This window comes from Clupea harengus, chromosome 22 (genome assembly GCF_900700415.2).
Source record: "Clupea harengus chromosome 22, Ch_v2.0.2, whole genome shotgun sequence".
Classification (NCBI taxonomy): Eukaryota; Metazoa; Chordata; class Actinopteri; order Clupeiformes; family Clupeidae; genus Clupea; species Clupea harengus.
This window is the reverse complement of record NC_045173.1, coordinates 22,822,400-22,834,792: the sequence shown is the minus strand read 5'-3', so window position 1 is coordinate 22,834,792 and position 12,393 is coordinate 22,822,400. Positions and strand designations below refer to the sequence as shown.

The 12,393-nt window shown below is 41.5% G+C and overlaps 2 protein-coding genes across 5 annotated transcripts; both read left to right on the top strand.

Moving 5' to 3' along the window:
• The first annotated feature begins 3,349 nt into the window (after positions 1-3,349).
• Positions 3,350-8,532, top strand: mffb (mitochondrial fission factor b). Of its 4 annotated transcripts, none has more exons than XM_042703017.1 (7): positions 3,350-3,750; positions 4,618-4,831; positions 5,174-5,343; positions 5,905-5,993; positions 6,304-6,468; positions 7,988-8,072; positions 8,149-8,531. In XM_042703017.1, the coding sequence occupies exons 2-7, from the start codon at positions 4,618-4,620 to the stop codon at positions 8,278-8,280; spliced, it is 855 nt and encodes a 284-aa protein (XP_042558951.1). In that variant the 5' UTR covers positions 3,350-3,750; the 3' UTR covers positions 8,281-8,531. The 4 variants fall into 4 exon arrangements, with proteins under 4 accessions (XP_042558951.1, XP_042558952.1, XP_031415603.1 ...); XM_042703018.1 differs by having other exon boundaries at positions 3,350-3,756; XM_031559743.2 differs by lacking the exon at positions 3,350-3,750 and adding an exon at positions 3,816-4,095 and having other exon boundaries at positions 8,149-8,532.
• On the top strand, positions 8,533-12,347 carry zgc:110269 (probable flap endonuclease 1 homolog). Its single transcript, XM_031559741.2, has 11 exons — positions 8,533-9,260; positions 9,613-9,688; positions 9,892-9,994; positions 10,137-10,197; positions 10,333-10,394; positions 10,483-10,619; positions 10,804-10,864; positions 10,991-11,122; positions 11,356-11,519; positions 11,688-11,823; positions 11,943-12,347. Exons 1-11 carry the CDS (start codon positions 9,179-9,181, stop codon positions 11,994-11,996), a joined length of 1,068 nt encoding a protein of 355 aa, XP_031415601.1. The 5' UTR covers positions 8,533-9,178; the 3' UTR covers positions 11,997-12,347.
• Positions 12,348-12,393: the final 46 nt, after the last annotated feature.

Genomic DNA, 12,393 nt, shown 5'->3' with positions numbered 1-12,393 from the left:
CTCAACACATGGCCACAGTGCACAGGGTTTGCTCAGATGGATTAACACTGTCGACACAAAGGGATAAGGGCTAGTGTGTGTGTGTGTGTGTGTGTGTGTGTGTGTGTGTGATGGGGGCGATCTGTTGTTTTCCTACAGCCCCCCTCTCCCCCATCTCTAGACCCGTCCCCTCACTTTCCCCCCCTCCCTCTGTGTCTATCTTTTACCGAGTAGGCACCCAACCACGGAAACTGTGTCAGAGTCAAAACACGCAGAGGGCTGTTTTTTCACAAAGACGTAGTGATGGTATAAGAGCACATGGTGTGGCACAGTGGCTACTCTGACATTATGCTGCCAACAAGAGTTCATGTGTGTGTGTGTGCGCATGCGTGCGCACATATCTGTATGTGTGTGGTTTTTTTTGGTGAGGGGGGGTTGCTGTTTTGATTGGAGTGGCAGTGAACTGGGGTGCTTAACCTCTTTCTTTGGAGTGTGTGTGGTTTGCTGAGCACACACAAAAGCCAGCAGTTCATCAGAAGTCAAAACCACTCACAATGGGGCAACCTGACCTCTCACCAATGCCATTGTGGAACAGTTTAGAGTCAATGACATAGGTCAATGCACTTAGTTAATGACAGGCAGGGGGTGTTTGTGTAAGTGATTTGGGTGGGGGTGGGGAGGAAACTGTACGGTCACGAGTGCTGACATGTTTCACTCTACAAGTATGTGTAGTGATAGCTTGTGGAGGTGACGACTGCTTGAGGTGCATGGTGAGTATTCTGTATTATCTTAGCTGCTCACCATTCTCTGAATAGTGTGGTCTTTGCTTCAGAATGGTTACTGAGGCCCATTAGGCACAGATAGATAAGAATGGGCAGTGTTGAGGAAGGGCCATCTTCAGGATGACAGGCGATCATTAAAGTTTCAGAGCACCTTATTTCCACTTCTGTGCTTCACTGCCAAAGTGGGACAGCAACCTTCTCAGTGTGGACAATGAGTGCAGTCCTGTTACACACTGTACACCAACCAGACTACACATTCATGGTCACGCATACTGTATATGTGTGCAGAAACAGACACACACATACATCCACACACACACACACACACACGTGGTGTAAAATGCTTTAAAAAAAGTGTATGAGCACTCTTTCAAATATACACCTGCTAATTTTGAGATTGGCATTTGTTTTTTTTGACACTGAACATGTATTGACATCCTGTGCGAATGACCTGCATAAAAATCTCCAAATAATGACCATGCTCCTCACCAGGAAGCATGGACACACAGCTTATTGCTCACCCACCTCCTCTTCTCACAAACCAATGCATGCCTCTGTGACCACAGAACAACCCCGCCTTGCTGACAGCCACAGTGGAGAGGTGAAAATAGGGGTCTGGGGCGAGTAATCCTTCTAACCTCCAGCTGACTGAATCCAAGGGTTTAACCCTCTGTAAGCCATTAAATCCACAGTTTAGAGGGACAAACCTGGTGTGGGCAAGCAGACAGGTCTCAAATCTTTGTGCAACAATCCCTGACCTCTAGCAATGCTCTGTGGGCGACAGAAATGGATGAGCTTTTAAGAAAGGATGAGGCTCTTCCCATAGGGGAAAAAACCCTTGTCACACAAACAATCAATGTTTATTATTTTGGTGTGCCACCTCATAGGCTTGATGCTGACGTCACGACCCAATGCAATGGTATAATAGCGCCATCTGCTGTTTCCATTTCAGGTATTTAATTTGTTTTCTTCAGAGGTAGCCTGAAATGTCTCGCCTTAAAATAAAAAACAATATCCTACCTCCTTTCTTATGGCATTTGTAATTAATAAATACTCACTACATCCAGTCCAATGATGCTGCAAAAGTTGTTCGGCTGGGAAAACTACAAATATAGGGGTCACATTTCTTTAATGGGAGGTGTACAACATGATTCTGAAATAAAAAAAATGGAGAATTGTCGTCCGCATGGCATCCACAGCATTTCAAGCGTGTGGCCTACTGACCTCTATAGGCAGAATGGACATACTGCATAAGGCATTAGGCTGAGAAAACTACAAATTCTACCCCCTCAATATAAGGATCACACTGTTGTTTTCTCAGCCTAACAACTTTTGCAGTATCCGTGTATGTCAATTCAGCCTATAAACACACTTTTCACCAATATGTTGAAGCCCTGTATACATAATTAAAATACAGGCTAAGTAATATAATTATAAAAGTGCAGTGGATTAGTAGATTTAAAAATTGCTATATTTGGGGCACGTCTAAGATCTGGCAGTTTATTCTAGCTGCATGCAGCATAACAGCTGAATTCTCTGGTTGATTTGGTTTGGACTCGGAGCTTTGCTACCTGACTTGAGTCAGTTGAGTTATATATTGTGAACATATCAGACATGTATTCCAAACCATTCAGTGATTTCCAGACTAAAGCAGCACTAAAATACATTCTGTAGTTAACTGTAAGCCAGTGTAAAGATTTTAGAACTGGAGTAATGTGCTCTGTTCTCTTGGTCCTGGATAACACTCAGTACAGTATTTTGAATGAGCTGCAGCTGTTTGGTCTTTTTGGGAAGACCGGTTAAGAGACTATTACCTTACAGTAGTCCACCCTACTGGAAATAAAAACATGAATAAGCTTTTCTTAGGGGCTTTTTACACCCAGCATTAAATGCGGCTGGTATCCAGATATGCTTTGATATGATTTTAACCAGATTACATTTGCACCCGGTATTAAAACGTGTCTGCAGTTTCCACACTGAGATCCAATTGCTGTGTCCAGCTGACGTCACATCCCCCTCTCATTTGCGCGGGCTTAAAGAAAACAACATCAACAAAAAAGATAGAAGAATAGAAAAAGATGGTAGCCATCTGTAAACCTGCTTGGTGTTTGCTTGCTTTTCAAAACCTCGCTGGTTGGGACAGTCGCGCGCGATTACGTACTTCCATTAGTTGTTGTATGTGGATTGACAATGCATTAACACTTGTGTTCAATATGGTCACAATGCGTCCCTGACCACCTCTGGAGCCAGTTTGGCCCACAATCTATTCTCAATGCGTCTTGAGTGCATTTTACACCTGTACTTTCATGTGGTCAAGCCCTATCCGATTACAACCCGATCACCCAAAACGCATTTTAATGTCAGGTGTAAAAAGCCCCTTAGTCTTTGGGACACCAAACCCTTGATTCTGGCTACATTTCTAAGATGATAGAACGTTGTTTTGTGATTACTTTGACATTATAACTACTGAGAAACTAACCTAGTAAATGCATGTGTCGACAAGATACGCCAAAGCTGCTGTTTCACTTCTCGAGCTCAACGCACGAGGAATGATTGGTTAGTTCAGTTTCTAAGGTAGAGGACGCAGCCGAATTTACCCGCTCACTTTTATGGTGTATTAGATAGATTGCTAGTTAGCGGAATCCAGACGTTAATCAACATTTTGCCAAGCAGCATACATCTGGGCGTTCATCACTCATGCTGTCATTTCTGATCACTGGCAACTAATTGAACAGCAAGTTAGTAATAGTTCTGTTACCATAGATCGCTAAGGAGCCAAGGCACACAACGCTGGACAACGTAGCTAATATTAGCTTGTGCCAAGACTTTCAGCTAGCAAGCCAGCTACCCAAGTCTACCACTTAGTGCACGAAGCTGAAATGACATCTGACAATGTTGCTTATTGGTTAAAACATTACTGGTATAGCAATTGTTGTATCTAGGTAAATTACTCGCTCGATGTAAGAAGAACGCGAGGCTGTCTACAGAAGTAAGTGTATGTAACGTTAGTCAACGTTAATTTAAATATATCTTAAGGTTTTCGCAATGGCGAATCATTCATATAACGTTAGCTTCCAATTAAGTAGCATGCCCTATTCAATGTAATCGGGATTTCTGTTCGTCTTATGTTCAATACTTACTTCAGTTAGGTTCGTTTCAAGTTATTTCTTGGCACACAGCATTGTCATAATGCCACTGAATGACAGCGTTTTGTTTAGATGGCAAGACAACTAACGTTAGATATATGTATGATGGCTATCGCTACGCGTGTGAAGTTCAATACATAGTTTTTTTTATCACAAAGGACTGGCTAATTAGTGATATATCCAACATGGTAACGTGATGTTTAATTACCCTCTAAAGTTATGTAGCACCAGTCATGTGGTGGTCGACTCTACACTGAACTAACGTTACCATACAGTTTCGAATGGGTGATGTATATATTACTGATGCACATAACGTAATGTTGTGCCCCATTGTTTGGTAACTTAAGCTAACTGACACTAACTCGACAATTTTGTGTTCAGCGTTAGATTTGACGTTAGACATTTGTGTCATTCAGCTTACCATCTACACCAATTTTGTTTTTCAAGCAGTAGAGGAAGGACTAAAAATTGGCTTAGCGTTAGCTACGTAGCTATCCTAGCTAGCTGGCGAAATTATCTGATGGATCTGTAACTAGCCTGTTTACGCTAACCCGTAGACAGCAACAGTGCGATGAGAGTGATGGTTCATTGGCTTACTACGCATGTTGAATGGTGCGCATAGAACGTGCGCTGATTTGCGTTTGTTCACGCGAAAACAAATGTACCCTTTTAGTTATTGACACTGTGTCATTTTCTACTGTTCTTCACAGATGAGTCAAACATCATATTCTCCCTCTCCTGATATGGTAGAAATGAATCGCATCCATTACGAGTTAGAATACACGGAAGGCATCAACCAGCGTATGCGCATCCCAGAAAGACTGAAAGTTGCATCTGGTGCGACGGAGGACCGTCCTGTCCCACTCCACGAGGTTCCTCTCCCCACGAGCATGATGCATGTTCCGGAGAGGATTGTGGTGGCAGGTACGCAAGCAGCTGCACATGCCATGTGGCCCTATGATGGGTTGCGTTTTACGGTCAGAGACAACCAGACAAATTAAATGGTCTTATTTGTTTCCAGTGTTTGCATGAAAGCTCAAGCTTTCCAAGTATCCCACTTTTTTGTCCAGACTGAAATGTATTAATGGCTAGCAAAACTGTTATTCTCACCTCAGACAAACTTCTTGTTAGTGTGTGTATTTTCAGCACTAGCATGTTTCAAATTCGCAATGGTGAAATTAGTTGTGTTTCAAGTTAACTTGAAATAACTGTGAAGGAAAAATGTCAATAAACTGGCCCTCCTAACTTGAACCATCTCACCATCAGGTGAGAGCGGTGACTCCCTGTACAGCAGACCCAGGGACTTGGACCTGATTCAGTCCACTCCTGTGGAGTCAGTGGCCCTGATGGCTCCCCCACGAGTCCTCACTCTCACTGACCAGCCGCTGGATTTCCTGGAGCGAGACCCGTCCAGTGCAGCTCAGCCACGAGAGGAGGTGAGTCAGCATGAACCGAGCCAGGGATAGGAACCAGACTTGAATACTTTATAACCAAATTGTTTTTAATCATTGATGATTTTATGGAAATTATGGTTTCGGTCTGAGCCATATTGTGCGTTGATTGCTGTACTGTTATCACCTCACTAATCAGTTCATTGATTAAATCAGTGTGAGGAAAATGACTAGTGAACTTGAATGGCTAAACCTGGAATCATGGTTGCATTTATGAGTGTGAGCACCTTTATCTTATAGTTTTATTTAGTCATTAGTCGGGGCGACAGTGGTTCAGGAGGTAGAGAAGTCGTTTAGTAATCAGAAGGTTGCTAGTTCGATTCCCTGTCGAAGCGTCCTTGAGCAAGACACCGAACCCCTAATTGCTCCTGATGTGCAGTGTGCCATCAGTGTAAATGTAAAATGTGTATACATTGTAAGTCGCTTTGGATAAAAGCGTCTGCTAAATGTAAATGAGTGAACTGGTTCAGTTCTGGTGGCATTTACACAGATGGATGGATGAGGATATTCACTGTCAGATGTCATCCCCTGTATCCCTTCACATAGGCACCGTCTCACACAAGGTCTCGTCGAGAGCGCTGTGTGAGTGAGACCGCTGTCATCCGCCACCATGGGCCACCAATCAAACATGAGGCGTGAGTTACCTCCTCAAAAACCCCTGGATTATCTGCTCTTTTTTTACTCTCCTCTTGCTGCTGCTGCTTAGCCACCTGTCTCAGCTGGACACCTGCACTGCCTCTTCCAGAGATTAGCAACACATTCTGTTTCATTCAGTATCCTTCCCATAGAAACCTTTATAGCATAGATTTGCATCCAGGTCTTGGGCAAGTGTATAATTATTTCTCAGGTGTTCACGTGTTGTTGGTGTAGCATTATGATGATTTATTCGTGTCTTTCACACTCACTTCGTGTTAACTCTCTCTACCTCGACTCCTTTTTCTCTAGCATGAGCCCATCTTCAGCTCCTCCCGTGCGCTTATGTCCTCCGCTCGTTACTCCTGAGGACGGACAGAACCTCTACAGTGCCAGCGGCATTCTGACCTACATCCAGTGCACTACGCGCCGAGCCTATCAGCAGGTTCTAGAAGTGCTGGATGACTCCCAACACAGGTGAACTGGCCGACCTTTGCACTCTGACCTCTGCCATTCCTGTCAATGAGGTCAAAAGGGGACTGTCAAACCAAGCCCATGAAAGACACTTAGAATGAGTTTAGAAAGGTACAGAATGTAGTGTCAGGATTGGCATGGTTTGTTGTTGTTGTTGTGTGGAAGGACTGACTGTCCTTGATGACATTTCCCAATTCAGGTTAGAATCTAATGTTTGGGGTCAGTTTAGCTGGCGCTTGTGTGACGACCCTCACTCTCGTGTGTATTAGTGACAGAGAATCGGACCAGGGGTTCTTCACAGTGGCTTTTATTGCCTGCATTCACAATAGAAACAATTAATCCATAAAATATTTGCTTCAAACGCGACTGCATACATACGTCTCCAACAGAGATAGTCTAGCTCTAAAGTACGGGCTAGCAAACACTGCCTTTCTGGCTAACCTCATGCGTTGCAAAGCATTCTAAATTATATGGAGATCAAAATGCACAGCTCGTTAATCTTCGTGCAAACCAAAGGACTAAATAAACCAAACAAAAAGACGGACAGCACTGGCATAGCACACTGAATGATCGTATAGTTTGAACATAACCAATTCTGAACACTTGCAATATATATATATACACGTTCTTAAACATTTACATTTTGTACAAACCACATACCTGCATTCACAATATAAACAATTAATCCATAAAATCTTTGCTGCAAACGCGACTGCATACATACGTCTGAAAAAGCACGAAACCAAACTCAGGACAATGCTCTCCCTAACGCATAGCGCAGCGTGGTTGCCGCCAAAATATACTTTATCTTGGTTACAACCTTTACAAATAACTTTCTATCGTTAGTTTTCTAGAGCATCAGTTAGTGCAACTTATATACATTTATATACAATCAATAGTTCGTAAGTAAAACATGTTAATTTATTAAAATATCAAATTATTCACAGAGCGCTCCCAAAGCCTGCTTACCTCCAACAGAGATAGTCTAGCTCTAAAGTACGGGTAGCGCAAACGCCCAAAAATGCGTTAAAGTGAAAGAAAATAAACAAGCAGTCGCGCACCTTAGTGAATGCAGTATAGTATTTGGGACATTTCCAGGTTTCACACAAATCATCAAAAAAACATTGGATCACAATGGTATGTGAGATACAAATTTTGTTTGAATTCACTTAATCGAAGTTAGGTTCATTTCAACTCTGTTACACTTGTTTGTATTTTGTTTACTTTCCATGGGGCGAGAGCGATATGAAAGAGAAGTTACTAATATCTTTGTAGATGTGCCAAAGCAGAGCTTGGGTAAATACTACCCAGTTAAAAGAAATAACAGTATCTCAAGTGGACCAGTAAAATGAAAGGACGGTGACAATGTAAGCAGATCATGATTCGCTGTGTTATAATTAGATGGGCAATTCAGAGAGATTAGTGTCCACAATTAATCCTAATACACTTTTTGTCAAATTCGACTGACCATAATCTTTTCCCAATACAACCTTATTTTTGTTCTTATTGACTTTTTTTAAAGGGTTGGCCACCCGGCTTATGACCTAAATTTGGAAAGCACCCCTGAGGAAACATCTTTGGTGGACGCTGCGTCACTGCGACGACAGGTATCCACACAAAACTACAAAAATACTGATGTTTTACTCACAGTTCCAGTCCACTAATGCACAAGTTCGATTTCAGATAGTAAAGCTGAACCGGCGCCTTCATCTGCTGGAGCAGGAAAACAAAGAGAGGACCAGGAGGGAAATGATCATGTATTCTGTTACTGTGGCATTCTGGCTAGTCAACACTTGGGTCTGGTTCCGCCGTTAGAATTTCACAGGTTTATCTAAATTCTGAATTCCAGTGATGTGGTTTGGACTGACATGGAGGCCAGACATAAGAAATGTTTGAGGAGGTCTGAATTTTCCATCCAGTCCTCGTCTGGTTTATAATTTATAATGGGGTGCTTACCTACATTTGGTACATTTATGTACTCATAAATGCAATGAGTAGTGAAATCTGGCTGCACATGAAAACTGTTGTAGAACATCAGCATACAAATACAGCATGTCCATGAGAATGGGATGGGTTTATGCTCAGCTGTCCTTATTGTCAAAAAATAGTTATTGCATAATCCCTGGTAATTCAGGTGGTCATACTGTGAAAAGGTAAATGTGCATTTTGTTGAAAAAATATGGTTGATGGATAAATAGCATGTTGTCTGTGCAATGTGTTGTGCAAAGATTTAAAAGGAAAGAAATGTTAACATTCCATAGACTGTGTATTATTATTTAAGTTATATTTATGCATCATTGATTGTTTTTTGGGGGGACATAAACGTGTAAATACATCGTAATTTATTAAAAATTAAAATATCTGAAACTCGGTATGTTCGTGGTTTTATTTGCCACTGCAGTTTACCCAAAGGTGGAGGTAACTCATCATTTTGGCTAGATCAGCCTGTATAGATAGAACTAAATGTCTCTGTGTATTATCTGAGCAAAATGTAACAAAATTAACTTACTGGAAAATCTACTGACTGACGTTTACGCCAATGTCACCAAAGTCATTAGAAGCGTAGTTGGAAGGTCCTTGACGTTAATCAGCTGATCACAACATCGTCCATGTGATGTCGCTCTCCAGTTTCCGGGTTTTTCTATAAGGCTAACTACCAGTGTTTGCCCACCATTTAATCCACACACACAGCTCATCTAAAATTACTTTCACAATGGGGATCACCAAACTGGCAGATTTAATTCGAAGTGATGCTCCCGGTGCGATATCTCACAAGGAGATCAGCGATTACACTGGTAAGTCATAACTTCCCTCTAGGCAGTAGTTAGCTTATTCACACTAGCAAAGGCTGGTGTAGTTATCTAATAATTACATTGGTGTTGATGTGATGTTACCCTTACGTTATCTTACTTAATGTTTTCTGACATACATTAGCTAGTCCAATTTTGTGCCAAAATAACGCATACCTCTTGAAATTCACTTAGCCAGCTAGCTGGCCACATACGAGTTCCATACGTGATCATGGAATAGCAATCATTGATTTTAGAGATGATTTATACTAATGGGACAAGTGGGGTTTACATCAGTAAGTCAGCCAGTGATTTTCTAAGTTATAAAGAAATAATTTATAACTTCACTTTTTGACAGGGAAGGTAATCGCTTTGGATACATCTATTGTTATGAATCAGTTTCGTACAGCAGTCCCCTCAATGCAGCATTTGAGGTAGGTCCCTGATTCAAGATTGTTTCCCCATGTTATATTCAGGCAAAATGTCTTGCACCACCATGGCTGCATTAAGTTCATGGCTGGCTCTAAGATATGGATAAGACAAAGGTGGTTGAGAAATACCAGCTAACTGTAAGCTTATTGTTAAGTTCTTGTCTATCTCCCCTTCGTGTGTCTTCTCAACCTTGTTATGATTGCAGTCCACTGACTGGGCTGTTCTTTCGCACACTTACGTTTCTGGAGCATGATATCAAACCGGTCTATGTTATTGATGGGAGGCCCCCTGAAGAAAAAAAAGCTGTGGTAGGCCTACCTGAACCTTTTAATTTCTTATCTCTAATAGATCAGACTAATCAGTGACTTGTTGCAAGTAAAATCAAATAAAAGGTTTTTAAATGACTTTAGTTGTTGTAAATGTGTTATCGATGGACTTTCTTTAATGTAGCTGGAGAGAAGAGCTAAGAATGCAGGATGGAACTCTCCTCCACATCCACGGCGTAATGCAGGTTAGTTGAATTGTCCACACATCAACACAAACATCACTAACTGCCAGCTATTCTGACTGTACACTGCACATTAAAGGGGGGGGGGGGGGGGTTTGTTACTGCAACATTAAATGTTTTTAATGATGCTGTTCTTAGTTTCCTCACAAACACAGGACTGTCTGCAGCTCCTTAGGCTCGTGGGTGTGCCTGTTGTCATGGTCAGTGTTCAATTTTGTGATGCCTTTGTAGACATTTGTGTGGGAATGTGGCATGTTTGTCATTAATGTGTCTTTTTGTTGTGTCCAGGCTCCAGGAGATGCAGAGGCATGTTGTGCCCACCTGGTGAAGACTGGCATGGTACATGCTGTGGCTTCGGAAGATATGGACACTCTACCTTTTGGAGGTTCGGTTCTCCTTCGCCAACTTAATGCTAAGAAAGACAGGTGAGAGGAAGATGAGACTGAAGTCCTAAAAAGTATCTACCATTCCACAGAATTTCAGATTATTTAATAGAAATGTATAATTATACAGTTGTTTTGGCCTTAAAGTTAACTTGGTTCATACTTGGTTTCTAGCTTTTTTTTATAATTAAAATAATACATTTTATTTATGGACTGTTTTTTATAGTGATGTCACAGAATACTGCTTGTCCAAGATTTTAGAAATATTACAACTTTCCCACAAGGAGGTGAGATGGATATTTTGTCATAAACTGAAAATGCCTCAATTGAAATATTACAAGCCACCAGTTGGTTCAGCACACTGTAGTGATTCTGAAATGGCTTCTCAAACACTTACCTTTTATCTGTTCCAGTTTGTTGACTTGTGCATCTTGCTGGGATGTGACTATTGTGAAAAGATTGGGGGTCTTGGACCTAAGCGAGCCTTGTCACTGATCAAACAACATCGGACCATAGAGTGTGTGGCACAGAATGTTAATAAAAAGGTATTTGCACCCAACTGGGCCAATAGCATTGCTCTCCTTTGGGCTTTTGATTGTGATAATCAGTGTATGGTGTCTTTGTTCTTTCTAAACCAAGAAAGTATTACAACAGTATCACCTTAAGTTGAATGTCTCCTTGCATACATCTGCTGACAAAATATAGAAATAGAAATAAAAGCCAAATGTCTGTATTCCTCCTTCTATCACCTACCTGACAATCTCTCAACCCACTTTAGACACATCCGGTACCTGTGGGATGGAAGTATCAGGGCGCACGTGACCTCTTCCTTGAGAGCCTGGAGGTTGAAACACCAGAGCTGGTCTGGAGTGAGCCTGATGAGGAAGGTCTGGTGCGCTTCCTGTGCCAGGAGAAACATGCCTCTGGAGGGAGGGTGATGAAGTGAATAAATTATCAAAACAGTATTTGTCCTGTATTCCCAAGCAGATCAGTTTATTTTAGATAATTTTGATTCTTCCTCTTGTGACTACACCTAATGTTGTTTGGCACTAATTGAAGCTGGCAACACCAACCATGTGTAAGAACACTTCTCTCTTTTTTTGCTGCCAGAGAGCACCGAGTTCGTAGTCGGATGGAGAAGTTTCGTCAGTCTCTTCAGGATAAACGGAGCGCAAGAGAGGAGGCAAAAGCATCTGGCCATCAGTCACGAATGGAAGACTTTTTCCGTGTGACACGGAAGCGACAGGTAAATTAATCTGCCCACGCTGCTGCATGTCAGCTGTGTTGGAAATAATGTCAGTGCACTGAAGACTTTTACATAATTCATCGTAGAACTGCCGCTAACTCAGTTTTCCCTGCTCTCAGTCTCAGGAAGCCGTGTGCCACGGCAAAGGAAAACATCCAAAGAAGACCAAATGATACTGCCCTCTGCTGGTGGAAGACAGGACTGATTCTCTTCACTGAAGGACCCTTCAATTCAGTGCAGCTCGCAAAAAAAAACTATTTGTGTTCTTCATATTATTATTCTGACCATGTTTTTTTATGGTCAAAACATCATGTCTTAGTTTTAAAACAATGACGCCAATGTCATTGCTGTTTTTTTTATATAAATATTTAGGATTTTATATATATTATATATTATAAATAAGGAACTACGTTATCATTGCAACGTAACGTTTTGATGATGAATGGAAACCATTTTTGTTGGATGTTTAACTTGAGTAAAAAATGTCGGACATTATGATTATTAAAAAACACAGTTTCATCCAAGAATCTAAAATTATTTATTTGAATGAATGAGATTATTTTCTTGACG

Coding starts and splice junctions, on each gene's coding strand:
- mffb (XM_031559743.2), top strand. CDS start 3,961: ATGACAGCGTTTTGTTTAGATGGCAAGACAACTAACGTTAGATATATG. Junction 5,994..6,303: donor CCACCAATCAAACATGAGGC/GTGAGTTACCTC, acceptor CTTTTTCTCTAG/CATGAGCCCATCTTCAGCTC. Junction 6,469..7,987: donor CTGGATGACTCCCAACACAG/GTGAACTGGCCG, acceptor CTTTTTTTAAAG/GGTTGGCCACCCGGCTTATG.
- zgc:110269 (XM_031559741.2), top strand. CDS start 9,179: ATGGGGATCACCAAACTGGCAGATTTAATTCGAAGTGATGCTCCCGGT. Junction 10,198..10,332: donor ACATCCACGGCGTAATGCAG/GTTAGTTGAATT, acceptor TGCTGTTCTTAG/TTTCCTCACAAACACAGGAC. Junction 11,520..11,687: donor TCTGGAGGGAGGGTGATGAA/GTGAATAAATTA, acceptor TTTTGCTGCCAG/AGAGCACCGAGTTCGTAGTC.